This window comes from Bos mutus, chromosome 4 (assembly GCF_027580195.1).
Source record: "Bos mutus isolate GX-2022 chromosome 4, NWIPB_WYAK_1.1, whole genome shotgun sequence".
Lineage (NCBI taxonomy): Eukaryota > Metazoa > Chordata > Mammalia > Artiodactyla > Bovidae > Bos > Bos mutus.
The window spans coordinates 72009574-72026648 of NC_091620.1; the positions used below are offsets into that span (position 1 = coordinate 72009574).

The 17075-nt window shown below is 45.0% G+C and overlaps 1 protein-coding gene and 1 long non-coding RNA gene across 3 annotated transcripts in view; one reads left to right on the forward strand and one right to left on the reverse strand.

Annotated features, from left to right (window-relative positions):
- Positions 1-17075, forward strand: part of LOC138987631 (uncharacterized) — a 78450-nt gene that overhangs the window by 37306 nt on the left and 24069 nt on the right. For both annotated transcript variants that reach the window (XR_011464019.1, XR_011464018.1), the window contains 2 exons: positions 2128-2272; positions 5987-6095. This is a non-coding gene — a long non-coding RNA (uncharacterized lncRNA). The remainder of the gene's footprint in view (positions 1-2127; positions 2273-5986; positions 6096-17075) is intronic.
- The window catches only part of CDHR3 (cadherin related family member 3), a 70425-nt gene that overhangs the window by 7626 nt on the left and 45724 nt on the right, over positions 1-17075 (reverse strand). Inside the window, exons 9-16 of the mRNA XM_070369632.1 lie at positions 12436-12607; positions 11086-11188; positions 9869-9967; positions 8197-8423; positions 6053-6224; positions 4262-4512; positions 2106-2287; positions 3-16 (exon numbers count right to left, since the gene is read on the reverse strand). Coding sequence (XP_070225733.1) covers positions 3-16; positions 2106-2287; positions 4262-4512; positions 6053-6224; positions 8197-8423; positions 9869-9967; positions 11086-11188; positions 12436-12607 — 1220 coding nt within the window. The remainder of the gene's footprint in view (positions 1-2; positions 17-2105; positions 2288-4261; positions 4513-6052; positions 6225-8196; positions 8424-9868; positions 9968-11085; positions 11189-12435; positions 12608-17075) is intronic.

The following is a 17075-nucleotide window of genomic DNA, read 5'->3' on the forward strand; positions in this document are numbered from 1 at the left end:
ACCTACTTTCTTCACCCTGTGAGGGGAGAAAGGGTGGACAAGAATTAACCCGAGAGCATTCTGCCCTGGTTTACACTTGACAACATGGAAGCCTTTGGGCAACTATGTCCCCCAGGATTCAGAGTCTGATTAAGAGAAGGACCAGGGCTGGGGACTAAAGTGAAGACTGGACTCCCAGCCCTGCTTCATCACTATTGGGTTGGGACTAAGGAGGTTCTGAGAACTTGATGAGCTTGAAAACTACTGCTTTCTAGAACTTCAGGGACTCTATTTCCTCTGACACACTGAGGGAGGGCCATGACCACCCCCATCAGACGGCCGGGCCATTCTTCCTGGCTGGGCTTCTTCCCCAGCAGCCATCTGACCAGAAGGGGTGGCTCACCCTGGGAAGGTTCAGTGACTAGGAGTTAAATTTTGGCTTTCTGTAACATGAAGAGCTGGACGCTTGATGTTAATACCCTTCCGTAACAATCTTGAATTCTGTAGTTCTGTGACCTTAATTTTATTCTTTGTTACTGGACAAATGTTGGTTGCCTTATGATACAACAAATTGCCAGAGAGGCCAGGTCTGAATCTGAATCACCAGCTAGTTTTTCCTTTTTTTAAGTCAACCTTGTTGAAAACAATATTTCAAATGTAAATGAAAGCAACCAGGTTCAAGGTGCACATTTAACCATAAATTGCATGTGAGTTGCAGTGTCTACGGGATTACCTCCTTTAAGAACTTCTGCCCAAATCCCATTGCAGAGCACCACCATTCTTACAAGCTTAAGCATCACTCTTTTGGAGCCAGTTTTTTTTTTTCCTCAAATCAATTTGTGAGTGCAGTCCAAATAAAAATGCCTTTTTTAATTTCAGCAGATGCTCAGGGATTTCTTACCTTGAAGTCAAGGTTGCCAATAGCAACGAATGTCCCCAATAAATATGGCAAAATGCAATGCACATCTTTATGCTAATACCTTATACTTTTATCCAGTCTTTCATCCATAGACTTAAAATTATTTGACAGTACTAGTTAATCTTCAAAATACCTTTAAAAGATGCATGTATCTTATCACCCCTTCTTTTTGCCAGTGAGAAATTCCAAAATTGGAGGTTCCAATACCACAAGATACTTGAGTGTAGAGCTAAACTTGGAATCTGAAGTCCTGTACTCACTGGGACTCAGCCATGAAAAATCATGCAACAAGATTTTAAAAACGTGTGTATTATGCATTTACTCGACATCAGGAACAGTGCTAAGTGCTTCCTTTGCATTTGCTCATTTAATTGTTTGGTTTTCAAATAAAGAAATTGAGATTCACAGAGGTTGTCATTGCTTAAAACCATGTACCCAGAAAATGGTAGAGCCAAGATTTGAACCCTAGCCTTATCTGACTCCAAAGCACAGGCTGAGAAACCCTCGTGTTCTCATTGTAAGAGCTACTGAGACTCAAGAAACTGACTCTGGAGAATCTTATAACAATTCAATGCTTTCTGCACTTCACTCTAGTACCTCCCTTTAGCTGGTAATAGACACTCTGTAGAGCATCACTGAAAGAGGCATATTAGTGAGCAGGTGAGGATCCAAGGGAGAAGAAGCTGACCTGCGTTTACAGCCCTCGAGAGGGAGGGATCAGGGCCATGTGCAAAAGAAAAATGATTATTTAGTCACACCAAAGCCCAGTTGAGTCACTGGAGCCAAAAGCTTAATTCCCTTATTAGTTTCTCATGCTTCTAATTCCATCCCATTCTTTAAATATTCCACAAATAACAGCACAGCATATTCCACTGCTACTCATGACTGGCCTTGTTTTTGAAGCTTTTATCCAGGGCAAGGTTACCAAGAAGTTGAAACCCCAATTTCACTGAGAACACATCAAGGACAGGCAGGTGCCAGGGAAAAGCAAAGGAAGGGTTTTCAGGTCTGGTTTGGTGAAGGAGGTCCACCAGGACAAGGAGAGCTGGATGCCTTCCCTATATCTCTGTTTGCTTCCTTCATTCCAGACACGCTCTCTACCCTGTGGAGAAATCTGAACTGTCTACCTTTTCTTCTCCAGACATCACCAGAACCAGTGTCCTCTGAAAGGAAATGATGGGAGGAACCCAGCCCACTGGCAACTTACAGAGTTTTCTTGTGCTTTTCAGTCTTGCAGGGACAGTGTCTGTGGATGGCTTTGGCCAGCAGGACGATCATGGACACCAGGAGACCCAGAAGCAACATGGAGCCCAAAGTGATGACAAAAGGCACATACCAGGCAGATGGAGAATACACGTTCTTCCTCAGGATCTGGTAGGTGATCCTTGGCTTGAATGATAGAAGCAGGAGAGTGAGTGGGGGCTGGTGGTGTCTTTGACTTCAGCACCCTCTCATGTTGGGTGGCTGAGTGTTCATTCTGCTCTTTGTTCTTGCTCTAAATATCTGATATCTGTGTGCTCATCATTCTAGCTGCTTTAACCCATCACCTTATTTATAGTCTTGCCATACATCATCCAAGGAAATGGCAACCCACTTCAGTATTCTTGCCTGGAAAATCCTATGTACAGAGGAGCCTGGAGGGCTACAGTCCATGGGGTCGCTGGAGTCAAACATGACTTAGCAACTAAACCACCATACATCATCCATTAGACCAAAGCCCAGAAAATGTAGGGAACTGGGAAGCAACTCTAGGCTTAATTTCATTCACTCTCTTCCCCTTTCCCAAAGATAAAAATTCCATTGGCATTTTTTTCCCTCCCAAATAATGGCATAATCTAGGGACTAATATAGCCATTGTCTTTCACTGGAAAGGCATGAGCCATGAAAGTTGTTTTTTTGTTTTTTTTTAAATACTTTGTAGGCTTCTCAGTGTTCACTCACTACCAGCTGCATTGCCAGCTGAGCAGGCTGTTATCACAGTGAGACCTCAAGTTCAGTGTTTGCTTCCCAGAGAGGGAGACAGATAACAAACAAGTTATAGAGATTTCCAGATGGGGGATGTCACAACTGGGTTGTGTAATAAGTCCCAGAAAGATGGCGGCTCCTTATTCAGAGGCACCAACTGGCTCCTACCATCACTGAAAGCCCTTGAGGACACCTAATGCCTCCATTCATTGGAAGGAGAGGAGAGGAACGTTGAGCAGCTCTTGGTAAGACTTGGAGAAGCAGAATTTGAACACCTATCATAGGTTGCTTTCTGAGGTTCTGATTCCTTCTGTGTACTCCAATTGTGGGGCTGCTTGCCAGGGGCACAACTTTTACTAGGAGCAGGAGGAAAGGGGACAAAAGAGTCTGTATGAATAGAAGCCAGTTGATCAAGGAGTCAGGGGTGATAATCCTCTTGTCAGATTCTAAGACTCTCCCCTCCTTTATTACACTGATTCTATTGTGGCACCTGCTTATTTTCTTCCTACTGTTTAGGACAATTTGTAATTAGTTTATTAATTTGCATCCCTGCTTGTAATCTGTCTCCCCCTCTAAATCAGAGGTGCTCAAACTTTGGTGCAATCTAAAGGCTTATTGAAAACACAGATTTCTGGACTCCATCTGCAGAGTTTCTCATCCAGTATACCTGGGGATGTGAAATTCCAGGTTTCAGCATTCTTCCCTGGAGGTCATAGTGATGATCATGGTCAGGAGAGGTATAACTTTAATGTTCTGGGGTGGGCTGAAGAATCTGGTCTTCTAATAAATTTTCAGGTGATGGTGATATTGCTAGTCTGGGGACTACACTCAGAACCACTGACCTCTACTCGTAATATAAGCTCCACGAAAGCAGAGATCATTTTTTACTTATTTACCTAAGTGCTTGCTTGATAATATAGGTATTATCGTATCTACAGATTGAATGAATGGAATTTTTTTGGGGTCGGGGTGGGGAGTAGAGTACAGTTTGGCAAATAATGACTCTTCAAAAGAAGTAGAGAAGGGCATCTGGCAGCTTAGCCGCTCTCGTGGACAATGATTCGCAATGGCTCTTAGGAGCAAGCAGAGGGGCTTGTGAAGGCAGCATGTCCATGAATATCAGCTCCTTTGTCACAGGACTCTGGATGGTCAATACCTGATCTTTCACAAGTCTGCATAAATTAGGAAAAGTTAATGGTGCTCTAAGCCCAAGGTCTCACCCGGATCTTTTTCTACCACCCAGTGACTAATCCTATCCAATCCATGGTTGGTGGTCCTGTCAGTATCCTAACACTTCATGTCTTTTCAGTCCATCCCATATTTCTCCTAGGTCAGAGGGCCCCACCAGTATCAATCACAGGGGATGTATCTGAGAAGTCCAGCTCCCAGAGCCCTTACCTTGGGAGTTGTGGTGATAATCGTGGTTGGGTGAGGAATGACACTAATACTCAGTGTCACGGTCCCGGTTTCAACAAGAGCCCCAGCTCTCTTCCTGCCGGACAGCAAGTTGTCATCGGTTATGTAGACAAGCAGTTTGTAGTTCCAGATCTTATCTAGCCCACTAGCATAGTCAAAGCGAGTCGCCAGGATCAGGCTTGTAACATTGGACCCAGCGTTGGGAGAGAAAGTGAAATGACTGTTGATGTTGCCTAAATGAGATTTGATGCAAGGATTTGGGGAAAAGGAAGAAAAGAGCATGAGAAATAAAGGTTTAAAAAAAAAAAACCCATCCAGTCTTTTTCCTTAAACATCCACACTGCAGATGTAGGTTGTTTCTGATGTACTAGGGTGGGGTCAATAACAGAATATGATCCTTAACTGCTCCAGAGATTTCACGAGTGAAATCTGGTTGTGCTGCTCACAACCAGCGTGGCTGCAGTGAAAACAAGAGCAGAAAAGGGCACCGGCACATGTATCTCAGGAGAATGGCCGCCGTGCTGCTGAGTGTCAGGCAGAAACCTAACAGTCCTGGTGCGGTCAGTGACACTGTCAGCATTCGTTTAGTAACCATGTGTAACTCATGCTCAGACCAATCAGTGGGCAGCAAGAAGGAAGGGGGCACGGTCCCTAGCCATAGGCCAAATTCACTCCACGCTTTTCATGGAACGTGGCTGGTCACACCAGTGACAGATGACCCTGGAGTCCCCAAAAGGAAGGTACCGCCTGCTCAGGCAGGGACTGCAGTCCCCATATCTGCCTCCCTCCACCCTCCCTTGGTGGGGGCCGCAGGCTCACAGTTTCAGGAGCCCAGAGCAGAGAGGCTGCCCCTCCCAAGCAGCCCTTGCTCATTCCTCCGGTGGCTCCAGACTCGTTACCGACTGAAAACCAGTAAATGGAGCAAGGGATGATGCAGTTGTTACTCCCTTAGCAGCGAAGTGCCCCGTTGTAAAGACCTGGAGGGTTCTCAGTATGGATTATTTCTATCTCTGGCAGTTGCAGTTGCTGTCTCCAGGCAGGCTCTGCCCCTGGTGACACAGCCTGCTCGAGAGGCTTCCTGCTGCTTGAGTTCCTGCTCTGCCAGGGCTCAGCGGGTGGCCGAGCTGGATTTTTACTCTCTCACGTGAAATTGCTCTGCTTGTTTGGGTTTAAATCTCTGGCCCCAGCACTTCATTAGATGAGCTATTTTGGTCTCATTTCCATTGAGGGGTGCTCTTTTTTCTCTCTCCCACAATGGTATATTTTTAAAGAGAGAAAATGAATGGAGCAGAAGAGAATTCCTGAGGACACGTTTCAAAATGCATTTAATCTATTTCATCTATTATTATCCAGAGAGAGGTTTGGGATCCCCTGCCCCCACTACAAGCTTGCAGCAAAAGAGCTGGGGGAGGAGTTGAACTAAAATATTTTTTTAACTACACTAATCTGATTCATGAATCACGCAACAGGCTGGGAATAGGAGGGTGTGGAGTCACCATCAAAGGGATTCACCTTTCCTTGGGCCTTTGGGCAGCTAAGTATGGGAGTCTGGGAAGAATTAGGTGAGAAGGGGGAACCAAGGAGGAAAGAGGGGTTCCAGAACCATTAGACCCCTCATCCCTGCTTTCCTCATTCAAGACAGCCTACCCTTCACACGGTGCCAGATCAGTATGTGAACTCTGACTCCCACCCCTTCTACCTAAACAGCTGCTGCAGCCTCCAACACCAGGAGCCCTCAGCAAGGATCCAGGAACACTGACATCAATATCATACCTGCGCCAATGGAGTAACGAAAAGACCTAGGGCTGGAATCAAGGTCAGTACATGTGAGCTTGAAGTTGTGAATATTTGTGCCAACTTTCAGATCCACTGGGATGGCCAGGAAATATGAGTTTGGGGTACAAATTGGTTTTTCATCATTTTCTTCAATGATGTTCACAGTAACCTAGAGCAGCAAGAAAGTGGCCTTGTGAAGTAGTTATCATTTAGTCCTTACTGTGTGCCAGGCACTGGGCTGTGTGCTTTTTGTGAATTAGTGAGGTTTAACCTCATCCAAGATAGATAATATGATTATTCCAACTTTATAGATGGGGCAACTGAGGCTTAGGGAGATTAGGTAATTGACCTAAGGCTATTCATTCAGTTGGTGAGTGGTGGAACTGGGATTTGAACTCAGGTCTACCTTACTCCAAGTCCTGTGTTATTAACTTTATCATGTATGTGTATGTGTACATGCATGTGTGATAATATACATAATAATGTATTTCCACAGCCCTCACACACATGCATCTAGACACATGCACTCATCCCCAGATGATGCTGAGTTGTTTTTTCAGTAACAATGATGGATCTGTGGTGACCCTCCTATGCTTCCTTGCTTGCTGCCTCTCTGAGTTGGAAGTTCTATCTTTAACTTTGGAAGATAAAGCAATGGCTCTCAACACTGGTTCCACTTGTCTGGCCCGCTCCAAACCAAATGAATTAGACTCTCTGGAAGTTGGTGCCCAGGCACCAACTGTTTTTTACGTTCCCCAGCTGATTCTAACACGCAATCAGGGTTGAGAACCACTGGGATAGAAGGAGGCAACCCGGCTTAGCCAGGCTCTCATCTGTAACCCAGGCTATCAGCACCACACTGAGCTGGTGGTGCTGGCAGGCCACAAGCAGGGGCCAGCCTGTTCTCTTTCATCACCATCTTTTATGCCTGGTGAATTGGAATATGGACTGGGATGCCTGCCAGCACAGAACATTGAATGTCAGCCCTGAAAGGGACTTATGTGATCATCACCCTTTTTAAAAGCTTATGAATTTTTGAGTCGTATTCATTCTACCTTTGAAATTTGGGGATTTCAGTTATTCCTGAGCCTGGCAATAAATTGAAATGTTCTCTCTAGTTAGCTCCCAAAGTGGACTCCATTCATTCCTCTCAAAAACCCAACCTAACAAACACAACAATTACCTTCAACTAAGCACATCTTTTCCTTAGCTAGCAACGCTGAGCCTCACACATCGTTAAAAACATTGTCCCACTAATTCAAAGCAAGTCATCAGAGGAACTAGACTATTCAGGCATTGGGTTATGAGGTGATTCTCCAGGTGAGAGAGAGAAATCAAGGTACAAAGATAAGCATTGCTCAGACCCCTTTGGAAAATTGGGATCAAAGTTGAGAAATGAACTCTGCCTCCTGACTCTGAACCAGTCATTCTCTCTATCACATAGGGATGCCTGCTGCTAGCTGAGTTCATTTTGCCTTATGCTTTTTCACTTTATTAACAAAAAAGACCAAGAAATATTTCCCTCTTTGTGGCCCTCATATTATCCTCAAATAGTCCTAAACACTGTTAGCACAGATCACTTAAACCCAGGCTCCTCAAAGTATGGCTGTGGACTAGCTGCATAGGTACTGCTTGGAAGCATGTCAGAAATATAGGTTCTCAGGCCCTACTCAGACCTCCTGACTCAGAAATGCATGTAACCAGATTCTCAACATCAGGGATGGCAAAGCAATATAGCCCCATGTCTAGCCAGATAGTTTTTTTAAGACCTAGCTCACCTGCTGTGATGGGGATAGGGTAGGAATAGGGGAAAACTTTGAATACTTGGGGGTGATGCACAGCACCAGCCCACCACAAAAGCAAGGGGAGATTTAAGAGCAACAGAAGGAAGCTTGTCCCCCAGGGCAGCCTTCCATCTCAGTGCTTCTCGCAGTACACACAAACGTGGGCTTAGAGATGTCAGTCTTTATTTCCTGGCACTCCTGTGTGTGTCTGATTGTGCTGAGTGGGATACCATTAGCCATTTCCTGCAGGAGGTGCCCTTTTAAGATTCTTTCTTGCTACAGCCACACCTGGAGGGTGCCAGGGAGACCCAAAGTCAACCACTTGGGCACGTGTGAATGCACCACAACCCCACTCACAGTGACTGAGCTGCTGTCCTCGCTGTTGGTGGCCTGGATTCTGAGAATATAGACAGGGATTGTTTCATAGTCTGCTTTAGTCACCAGCTGGAGTTCTCCCGTTTGGGGATTAATCCAAAATATATTTGGGTACTGCTGGCTGGCCCCTCCAGCAGAGATGGAGTATGTGATGCGGCTCTGGGGGAAGTCTTTATCTGTCGCTTGCACTCGTCCAACCTGGGTTCTAGCTGGAAGAATAAAGTACCTGTGATTACTCCTGAGAATAATATCTGAGATTAGTCCTGCTTCGGGGGTGAGAGGAGGAACCAGGAGCAGACATTCTCAGTGCCATGGGCCAACAGACTTTTGGAGGCCTCTTTGCTGTTCAAACTCTGTGTGTTTTACATCTTCAATTCTATTACATTCAAATTACGTTAATGACACCCACTAGGAAACTGGCCATGTGATCCAAGCAATACTGTGAAGTGTAAAAGACAATTCATGCCTTTATGTAGACTCCAAGTATGCCAATTATTATATGATCATAACACTGGAAAGAACATCCTCCCATATACATCTTTTTGCAGCAGTGTTGTCTTTTTTATTTTTCAGATTTTTCTCTAATGAGCCTGGGGTGCTCTTATAAGCAAAATAAAAACTAATTTTTAAGGGTTTCGCCACAGGATGATTAGGATATTTTTGATTTTTAAATCCTGTTGCATTTGGCTTATTTTACAAGTCTTGTTGGTGGGGCTGCTTGAATCCTGTCTTGCTTGTTTTGTAGAAGTTCTTCCTCATAAATTACACTCCTCAAGGGCAGAATTTGCTTTTATTCAAATACATAGGCTGGCACTATGTGCTTGACTCAAAACAGGTGATTAACAATTGTATCAGGATCTATAAATTCATAAAAAGCCCATTCCTGTTGCATTTGTTATTCACTGGGTAAGGCATAAGGAACTAAAAGCATTTTCTTGAGACCTGCTGTTTGTGTTTTGTTTAAAATGTAATGTCAGGAAATGGAGCTCATCATAAAGAGAGAGAATGAAATGAAGAAGAGATGATTTTAGAGGCAGAGTTTTGGGTTTGTTTGGTTTTTAGTACAGAAGTAGCCACAGTCAAAGGCTGTAATAAACTCTGATTATTGTAGAGTTAACAGTGTTCTCTTCAAACTGGGAGAGACAGGGAGAAACTCAGCCTGATTGGAAGGAGCCTGCAGAAATCGAGGAGTCCTAAAGGGTGGGAAAAAGAGGCCTCCAGGGAATCCTGTGATGGAGAGAGAAAGCATCTTTATTTTGTTTGTAAATGAGAGAAATCTAGAAATGGGAAGCCTTCTATTTTTAAATCTCAATTCTGAGTGAGCTGGATAAAAATCACAATGGAGACCAAGGGAAAACTTGGGCTGCAAAAAGAGAGGATTAGCAGAATCAGGCACCCAGACAAAGAGGCAATCAGGGGGTTCAGAGAAATGCAGTTTAGTCAACAGTTTTTAAAATCTAGATTTCACTTGAAGGGCTCCTCCACAGTGAGGACAATTTAAAAAGAAGTAAGAGATGCAGTAAACAGGAATCAGCGGTGATTTGCTGTGCATAATACCACCAGGGCCTCTGGCAGGGAGCCGCCCTCCGCCCAAGTGCCTCCATATGAACGGGTCCCTCAAGGGCCCTGCAGTCCTGTCTTGTAGGTTACTTACGTGGGCTCAGTTCTGACACGGCAAATGCATAGGACGGACTATCAAAGACAAGAGGAAACTCATTTTCTGGGCTTGTTAAGATATAAATGTAGATGTTATCTGTAAGTGGAAATAGGAAAAACATTAAATCACAATACAGGCATCCCTCGATCTGTTGCACTTTATTGTAGTTTGCAGATAACTGCATTTTTTGCAAATTGAAGATTGTGGCAACCCTGTGTCAAGCAAGTTGAAAAATATGGCACTATTTTTCCAACAGCATTTGCTCACTTTTGTGTCTGTGTCACATTTTGGTGTTTCTTGCAGTATTTCAAACTTCTTTGTCATTATTATATTGTTATGGTAATCTGTGATCAATTGACTTTGATGTTACCATTGCAAAAAGATTATGACTCACTAAAGGTTCAGGTGATGGTTAGCATTTTTAAACAATAAAGTGTTTTTAATTAAAGTATGTTCATTACTTAAAATTTTTTATTATTATTATTTTGGCTGTGCCATGCAGCTTATGGGATCTCAGTTCCCCAACTAGGGGTCAAACTCATGCCCCCTGGATTGGAGGTGCAGAGTCTTAACCATCTGACCCCCAGGGAAACCCCTGTACAGTATTTTTTCAGACGTAAAGCTATTGCACACTTAACACACTACAGCATAGTGTAAATATAACTTTTATATGCACTGGGAAACCAAAAAAATTCATGTGACCCACTCTATTGCTTTGTGCCAGGTCAAAGAGTTTGAACGGGAACTTGACAACTATGAGGAGACACAGATATGGGGCTTTAAGTAAGGAAGTAATATGATGACATTTGTGTTTCCTGAAAATCACTGTCAGAAATGTGATGGGTGCATTGGAAATGGGCAAGACTAAAGGTGGGCAGAATGACTCTTAAAGACTCTTAGCATGGTAAGTCAGCTAAGAAGGGGAGGTTCTGCATTAGAGCAGTACTAGTAGGGTGGGGCTGGGGTACAGTGGAGGGGGAGGCACCGGGTCTTTGAGATTTTAGTAGGTGACACAGAAGAAAGGATTTGGAGACTGATTAACTGTTCTTGGAGAAGGACAAGAGGACTGGTCTGACTCTCAAGAGTTGGGGGTGTTGGAAGTCTCCTTTTGAATACAAATACATCCCCAGCCCAGGACTGAGCATGGTCTAGCACAGTTTAGTCACTGCAATTTAAGGAAGATGCTTTATGAAATAAGTCAAAATGATACTTGCTTTTATAGTAAGGAGCAGCAACATCCTGTACCTGAATTATCATGGTGTATTTATTGCCAGCTGCTAGATTACTTGGATTTTCATAATCTAGATCACCAATCAACTAGATTAAAACAGAGAGATCGGTTTACACAGAATAAACAATCCTTTTAATTGAACTGACATTTTCATATACTGTTGGTGTACATGTAAATTGCAAAACCTTTCTGAAAAGCATTTTGCCCATAGAAGGAGCTTTAAAAAGTTATGTCCATACCCTTACTCACTACTAGAGGACTTATTTGATAGAATTTATCAAGAGACAGAATCTATGTTTAAAGATGTTCATCAAGCACTATTGTCCAGCATAGGCTCAAGTAAGTTGAAGAGAAACGTGATACAGAATCCTACATGCAGGGCTATTTCCATCATTTAGAATATTTATGGATATATGTATAGACTATATATAAAGTTCATGCACAGGGAAGCAGACAAGAAGGAAACATATCAACATGTTAATAGTGCTTATTACTGAATAGTAATGCTTTCCTGTGTTTCCTAGTATAGTAAACATGTATTAATTTCTTAAACAGAAAAATATAGAAGTTATTTTTATTTGATGTGATGAATAAAATTGGTATAACTCTTGAGGATGGGAAGTGAAGAAGGGGGTAGATGAGATGATGGCTGGTGGGCTGCTTGTTCTTCCTGAGGCTTTATCTCTGGTGCAAAGACCACCTCCCCCATCAAGACCACTCCCTTTAAGATCCCCACCTCCCCTGTCCTTCTATCTTTCTCCTTCTTTGTCCCCACAACCGTTCGGTGGGAACCTTGTTGTGAAGGATCTCACACAGCTCACTGAGACCCGCCTTTCATGCCCATGTTCCTCCATTTCTGTGTTGGCCCCCATGGAGATACTCCTCTTTTTTCTTATCCTCCTTTGGGTCTCCCATGGTCCTACAGTGTAGAATTTAGCAAGACACGCTCATGACCCCAGGCCCTGCTCTCTCTCAGCTCACACCGCTATGGCCAGGAAGGAGCCCTGAAACAAACAAGAGTGCTTGAGCCCAGAGGAAACAGAGGTGACTGTGGAGGCAGCTAACCAGACGCACAGGCGGCCAACTGCGGGCCACGCGAGAGAGAATCCAACCCCTAGCACCCCGGGCATAACCATGCATAACAAACAATTCCTGCAACTTGGGTAAAATAAAGAACAAATGGGGAAAACAGAGTCACTGTCAGTTTGTCAGTTACAGTCGGTCGGAGAGGAAGTTACCTCGGAAATTTCTCTCAGTGGGGCAGCAGGAGCACTACGCATGTTAGACCAACCTCCCCAGTGCCCTCTCGATGATGCAATGCCCATTAACTGACCACGATTTTCCCAGAGCCAGCTGGATCCTGTAGAAACCTGCTGCCTCTCCCCACTCCAGATGGCGTGGTGAAGTTGAATCGGTTGTTTGGTGCTTCGCTGTCATCATCAAAGCAGAACTTGTTCAGGTCCAGAAGCGACGTCCCCCTGGCTGCTCTCTCAGGCACCATAATGCTGGCAAAAAGACACGATTCAATATTTTCCCCAACAAATGGTGACTGAGTGTTCCTTCTAACATAGGCCTTAGGCTAGACAGCCTGACTTTCATTTCAACTGAAAGCAAGTCTGTGGTTAAGGCACTACCCGCCCAACTGGTGTCCCCACTCTGCTCTTGCCTCCTTTCAGAAGATTCTTAGCACAGCAGCCAGAGGGAGCCTGTGAAAAGTGTCATCAGATCATGCCCCTTCTCTGCTCCCAAATCCCAAAAGGCTCCTTATTTCATTCCAAGCCCTAACTCCGATCTATAGCATCTTTCATGATGTGTACCTACCACTCACCCCTACCCCTTACCTGTCTGAGCTCATCTACGAACTCTTCTTGTTCATGGTCCTTCTGCCCTGGCCTCCCTATGCTCCTGGACACTTCCTGGGCCCTGGCCTCAGGGCCACTGCAGTTACTGTGCAATGTTCCTCCCACAAATGTGCACACTGCTTGCTGTTTCTCTTTCTTTAGTCTTGAATCAAATGGCACCTTTTCAGGAGGCTCCCTGGCTACCCCATCTAGAATGTCAACACCCCTTGCCCATTGCTCCCTCTCCCCTTCCCTGCTTTACGTTTAAAGCTTGGCACTTCTTTTTTTTTCAATACACTTATATAGTTTACTTACTTATCCTGTCTATTACCTGTCCCGTTCCCCCGACCCCTGGCTCCAAGAATGTAAGCTCCACAAGGGTGAAGATCTTTATCTGCTTTGTTCTTGGCATGCTCAGGAAATACTTGTTGAATGAATGAATGGTAGCTTATGGGACTAGTATAGGAGTGAAGAAGAATATAAGAGAAATATAAATTCTGTCCCTGCCTGCAGGAGTTGATAATCTGATTGGAGGAGATCCCTATACCCCTACACCCCTCCACACCCATGCTTAGAAGATTAGAAATTCCTCTACTTGTGTTCTCATGACTTCAAAGGCATAGAAGGTCCTCCTGACACCTTAGCATCATTCATTCAATAGAGGCTTATTAAGGGTGGAATTCTGAGTCCCAATCTCAGTTCACTCCTGGAGCGAGGCAAATATTAATAACATGCAAATGAGCAAAGCTGCCGCCAAACTCAGAGCCGTCTGGTCAAGCCCAGCTTGGAGTGGAAGACTCTAAAGAAGTGTGGTTAACACCTCCAGGCTTCAGTTCATTGAGTGTCTTCATGTGTCTCCAGGTTTCAGTTTTTCCCTCTGGAAAATGGACTTGTCAGTTAGCTTCTGCTACAAAACAAACCAGCCCAAAACCTAGGGGCTTAAAACAATGGGCACTTATTCTTTCTTACAACACTGTTGGTTATCCATTTACTTTTGGTTCTAGTCCTGCTTGGCTGGTCTCTCCAGTCACTGATGGCTGGCTGGGGACTGATGCTCCCGGAAAGCCTCACTCACATCTCTGGTGGGAAGGTGGGTGGTTTCTGCTTTGTATTGTCTCTCATCCTCCAGGAGGCTAGGCTGGGCTCTTCTCATGGAGATCTCAGAAAGTGCTCCTTCCAAAAGTTGCAAGTGAGGGCAAGTCCCAATGCTAACACTTCTCAAGCCCCTTCCGTGCCATGTTTGTGAATGTTCTGATGGCCAAAGTAATTCACCTAGTTAAGTCCAGATTCAAGGAGTAGAAGGAGATACCCATCTTTCAGAGGGAGGAATGGCAAAATCACACTGCAAAACAGCCTGTGTATAGGCAGAGAGGAATTTGTATGAGCGCTGTTTCTTTTTCTTTCTTTCTTTTCTTTTTTCTGTACCTACCACAATCGTGTTTTGCCTTGGGCAGAATTTCTTATAAAAATATATTGTGGCTGTCATGAGAATGTGCCTGGAAGACTTTCAGCTGAGGGAACATAATGGACCGCAGATCCCAGATGCTGGGCTCTAAAACCCATTGCTGGATTTGCAGTGAGGTCATGTGCCAATGACAGGGCAGGACAGAGATACTAGGCAGACTCATTCCTGTCCCGTGACAGCTGACTTTGGCTCCTGGACTCCCCATTGCCCTAGCCAAGTTCATGGACTGCATAGCTGACTAGAACATTCTTACCCACGCATCCTCCCTTGTTCCTTTACTCAGGTCAGACTTGCATCGCGATCTGATGGCTCTTGCAGCCTAGCCTAGCTCTGTCCCCATCTTCTCCCGTAGGCATTTCCACTAATAAGAGCCTTGCACCTTTAATCCTGTCTTGGCATCTTGTTCTCGGAGCATCAACATGAGTTAAATTCTCTGATCCTCTGTACTATCACTTCTCTCTGCAACCAAATTATGCTGCTTTCTACCTTCCACATTAGCTCTTCATGGCAGCTAAAATTGGCTCAGCAAACATGGAGCCAAGTCTGACGGCAAGCATGGTCTTGGGCTGCTGAAGATAACTGGGTTTGCTTCCGGGAAAGTGGTCTTTCTTGCAGGTGTAACTACATTTCCATGATGCCACCATGGGCAAAGATCACCTCTGTATCTCATCCGGACAGGAGTCCCAGCATCTCTGCTCCTATCTTGATTGCATGATGTCCTGGATGCTTAGAACAGATACTGTCTGTTAAATACCAACTCTATGCATCCTACCAAACTTTAAAAACTCTGTCTTTCATCCTCTCATCACCAAGAGGTTTGTATTCTTGTCCCCATTTTACAGATGAAGAATGACTGGTTCAGAGTAATTTCAAGACCTATCCCAGAAAGCTGATACATCTACGCAGTATCCTCTATTGTTGGTGTAAAGAGTCACAGTACATTTTACTTTAAGTTCCATCAGTGACTCTCCAGGCCCTAAAGGGTTCAGAATATGAGCTCTGAGTACCAGTCTGCAGAAGCCAGGAGGCTGCAATCATGCAAAGACTCTAGGGTCCTGAAGCCAGACATTTCACGCCCTCCAAAAAAGGCCTTCACATTCAGTTGCTTAGGGCCACCTGGCATGTTCTTTTCATTCTCTCCTGCCACTTGGTATTTTTCCCCTAAACGCATGACTTGGAACACCACTCCCCCTCATTCATCACTCCCTGCCTCAAAGGCAGGCTGCCCTCACTCCCAGTCATCTGACCATGGTTCCTTCCCCACGCAGAGGTGACAGGCCCAGCCGCCTTATAAGTCGTCGACCTCCTCCGCCTACGGCTCACAAACAGCTTTCCAAGCGCTTTCAGCCAAGTGCCTGACAATTTACAACCAGAGTGGGGCTGTCACGGCGCCTTTGATGCCTCCATTGGGGCCATGGGCTCATTCATCACCAGCCTGGGAAAGCCGCAGGGGCTGTTTCTATCTCTAGGCTGCCCGGACCCACGGGGGTGGCGGGAAACACGGCACAAAGCCACTTGCCTCTTTGGATCCCTGGGCAGCTTGGCGCCCTCCCACCCTCTTCTACCTGAGTTCCCAAACCCCACTGCAGGGTCTGCACCAAGATCCCTGAAGAAGGAATGCACATTCAGAGGCGAGGCTGTCAGAGCCTGTGGCAACACTGATTCTGTCGTTTGGTTCAGTTTTGATCTGATAGTGTTTTTCCGGTCTGGTGTGGTGGGAATGGAGAACATACCAAGCATGGGAGGATGGTGGGTGACGCAGTCCAGGGTTTCCCAGCCCCCGGAGCGTGCAAATGAGGCTGGGGTTTGGGAGTAAAAACTTCCACTTCCAAGACGGCAGAAGAAGGAGCCCTTTTGTTGCCCGTCCTCATGCTCTGGCTTTCGAGGAGAGACTGTAGGTTACGCCTGCTGGAAAAGCCTAGAGCCCTTCTGGAACCTTGTTTGGAGTTATCTTTAGTAAAAAACACAGTTAGCTCAGTTCCTGGCTGGTGTTGACCTTCAAGGCTCATTTGGAGAGAAGATTATCAAGAAGAGGACTCTGTGTGGGCTTGTCTGGACAGTCTAGGATATTCAAAATGTGATTTTACCAGCTAATATGGAATGCAGTCTGCAAACTGCCATCTCACACATCAGGGGACTCTGTACTGCAGGAAGCCACAGGATACACTTATCAGAAATGCACTGAGGGGAGAAAATTGACCAGGAAGACTGGAGCTAGCACAGCCTCTCCAGTCATTGATACCCAGAGTTCTTACTCTTCAAGCGTCTTCCCCCACCTCTCAGGGCAGGAGAACAAAGGAGAAAGCAGGAGGGTCTAGAAGAGCAGGACATGAGGAAGAGAATTTCCCAAGATGCACTGGAGCTACCCAGTAGCCTTAGCATAGATTTAGATTCACAAGAAACTGAGAGTGTAAAGTTTATGGATCATCTCTACTGCATTCCAGGGACCAAACTTCTCTTAATAGAGGTGGGTTTGATTTATGTAGAAAATGGTGTGAAAGTCCAGTCCTAACTATCTAAGACAACTGTTTCCACCCATCAAACAGATTCTGCTGTTGGGGTTGGGTTAGAACTTGTCACATGTTCAAGGCTATTATTGATTTGATAGGGGCCTCAGCAAGAAGTAGATGGCAAATTAGGATAATTCTGGGAGGTTTAGTCGGAGAA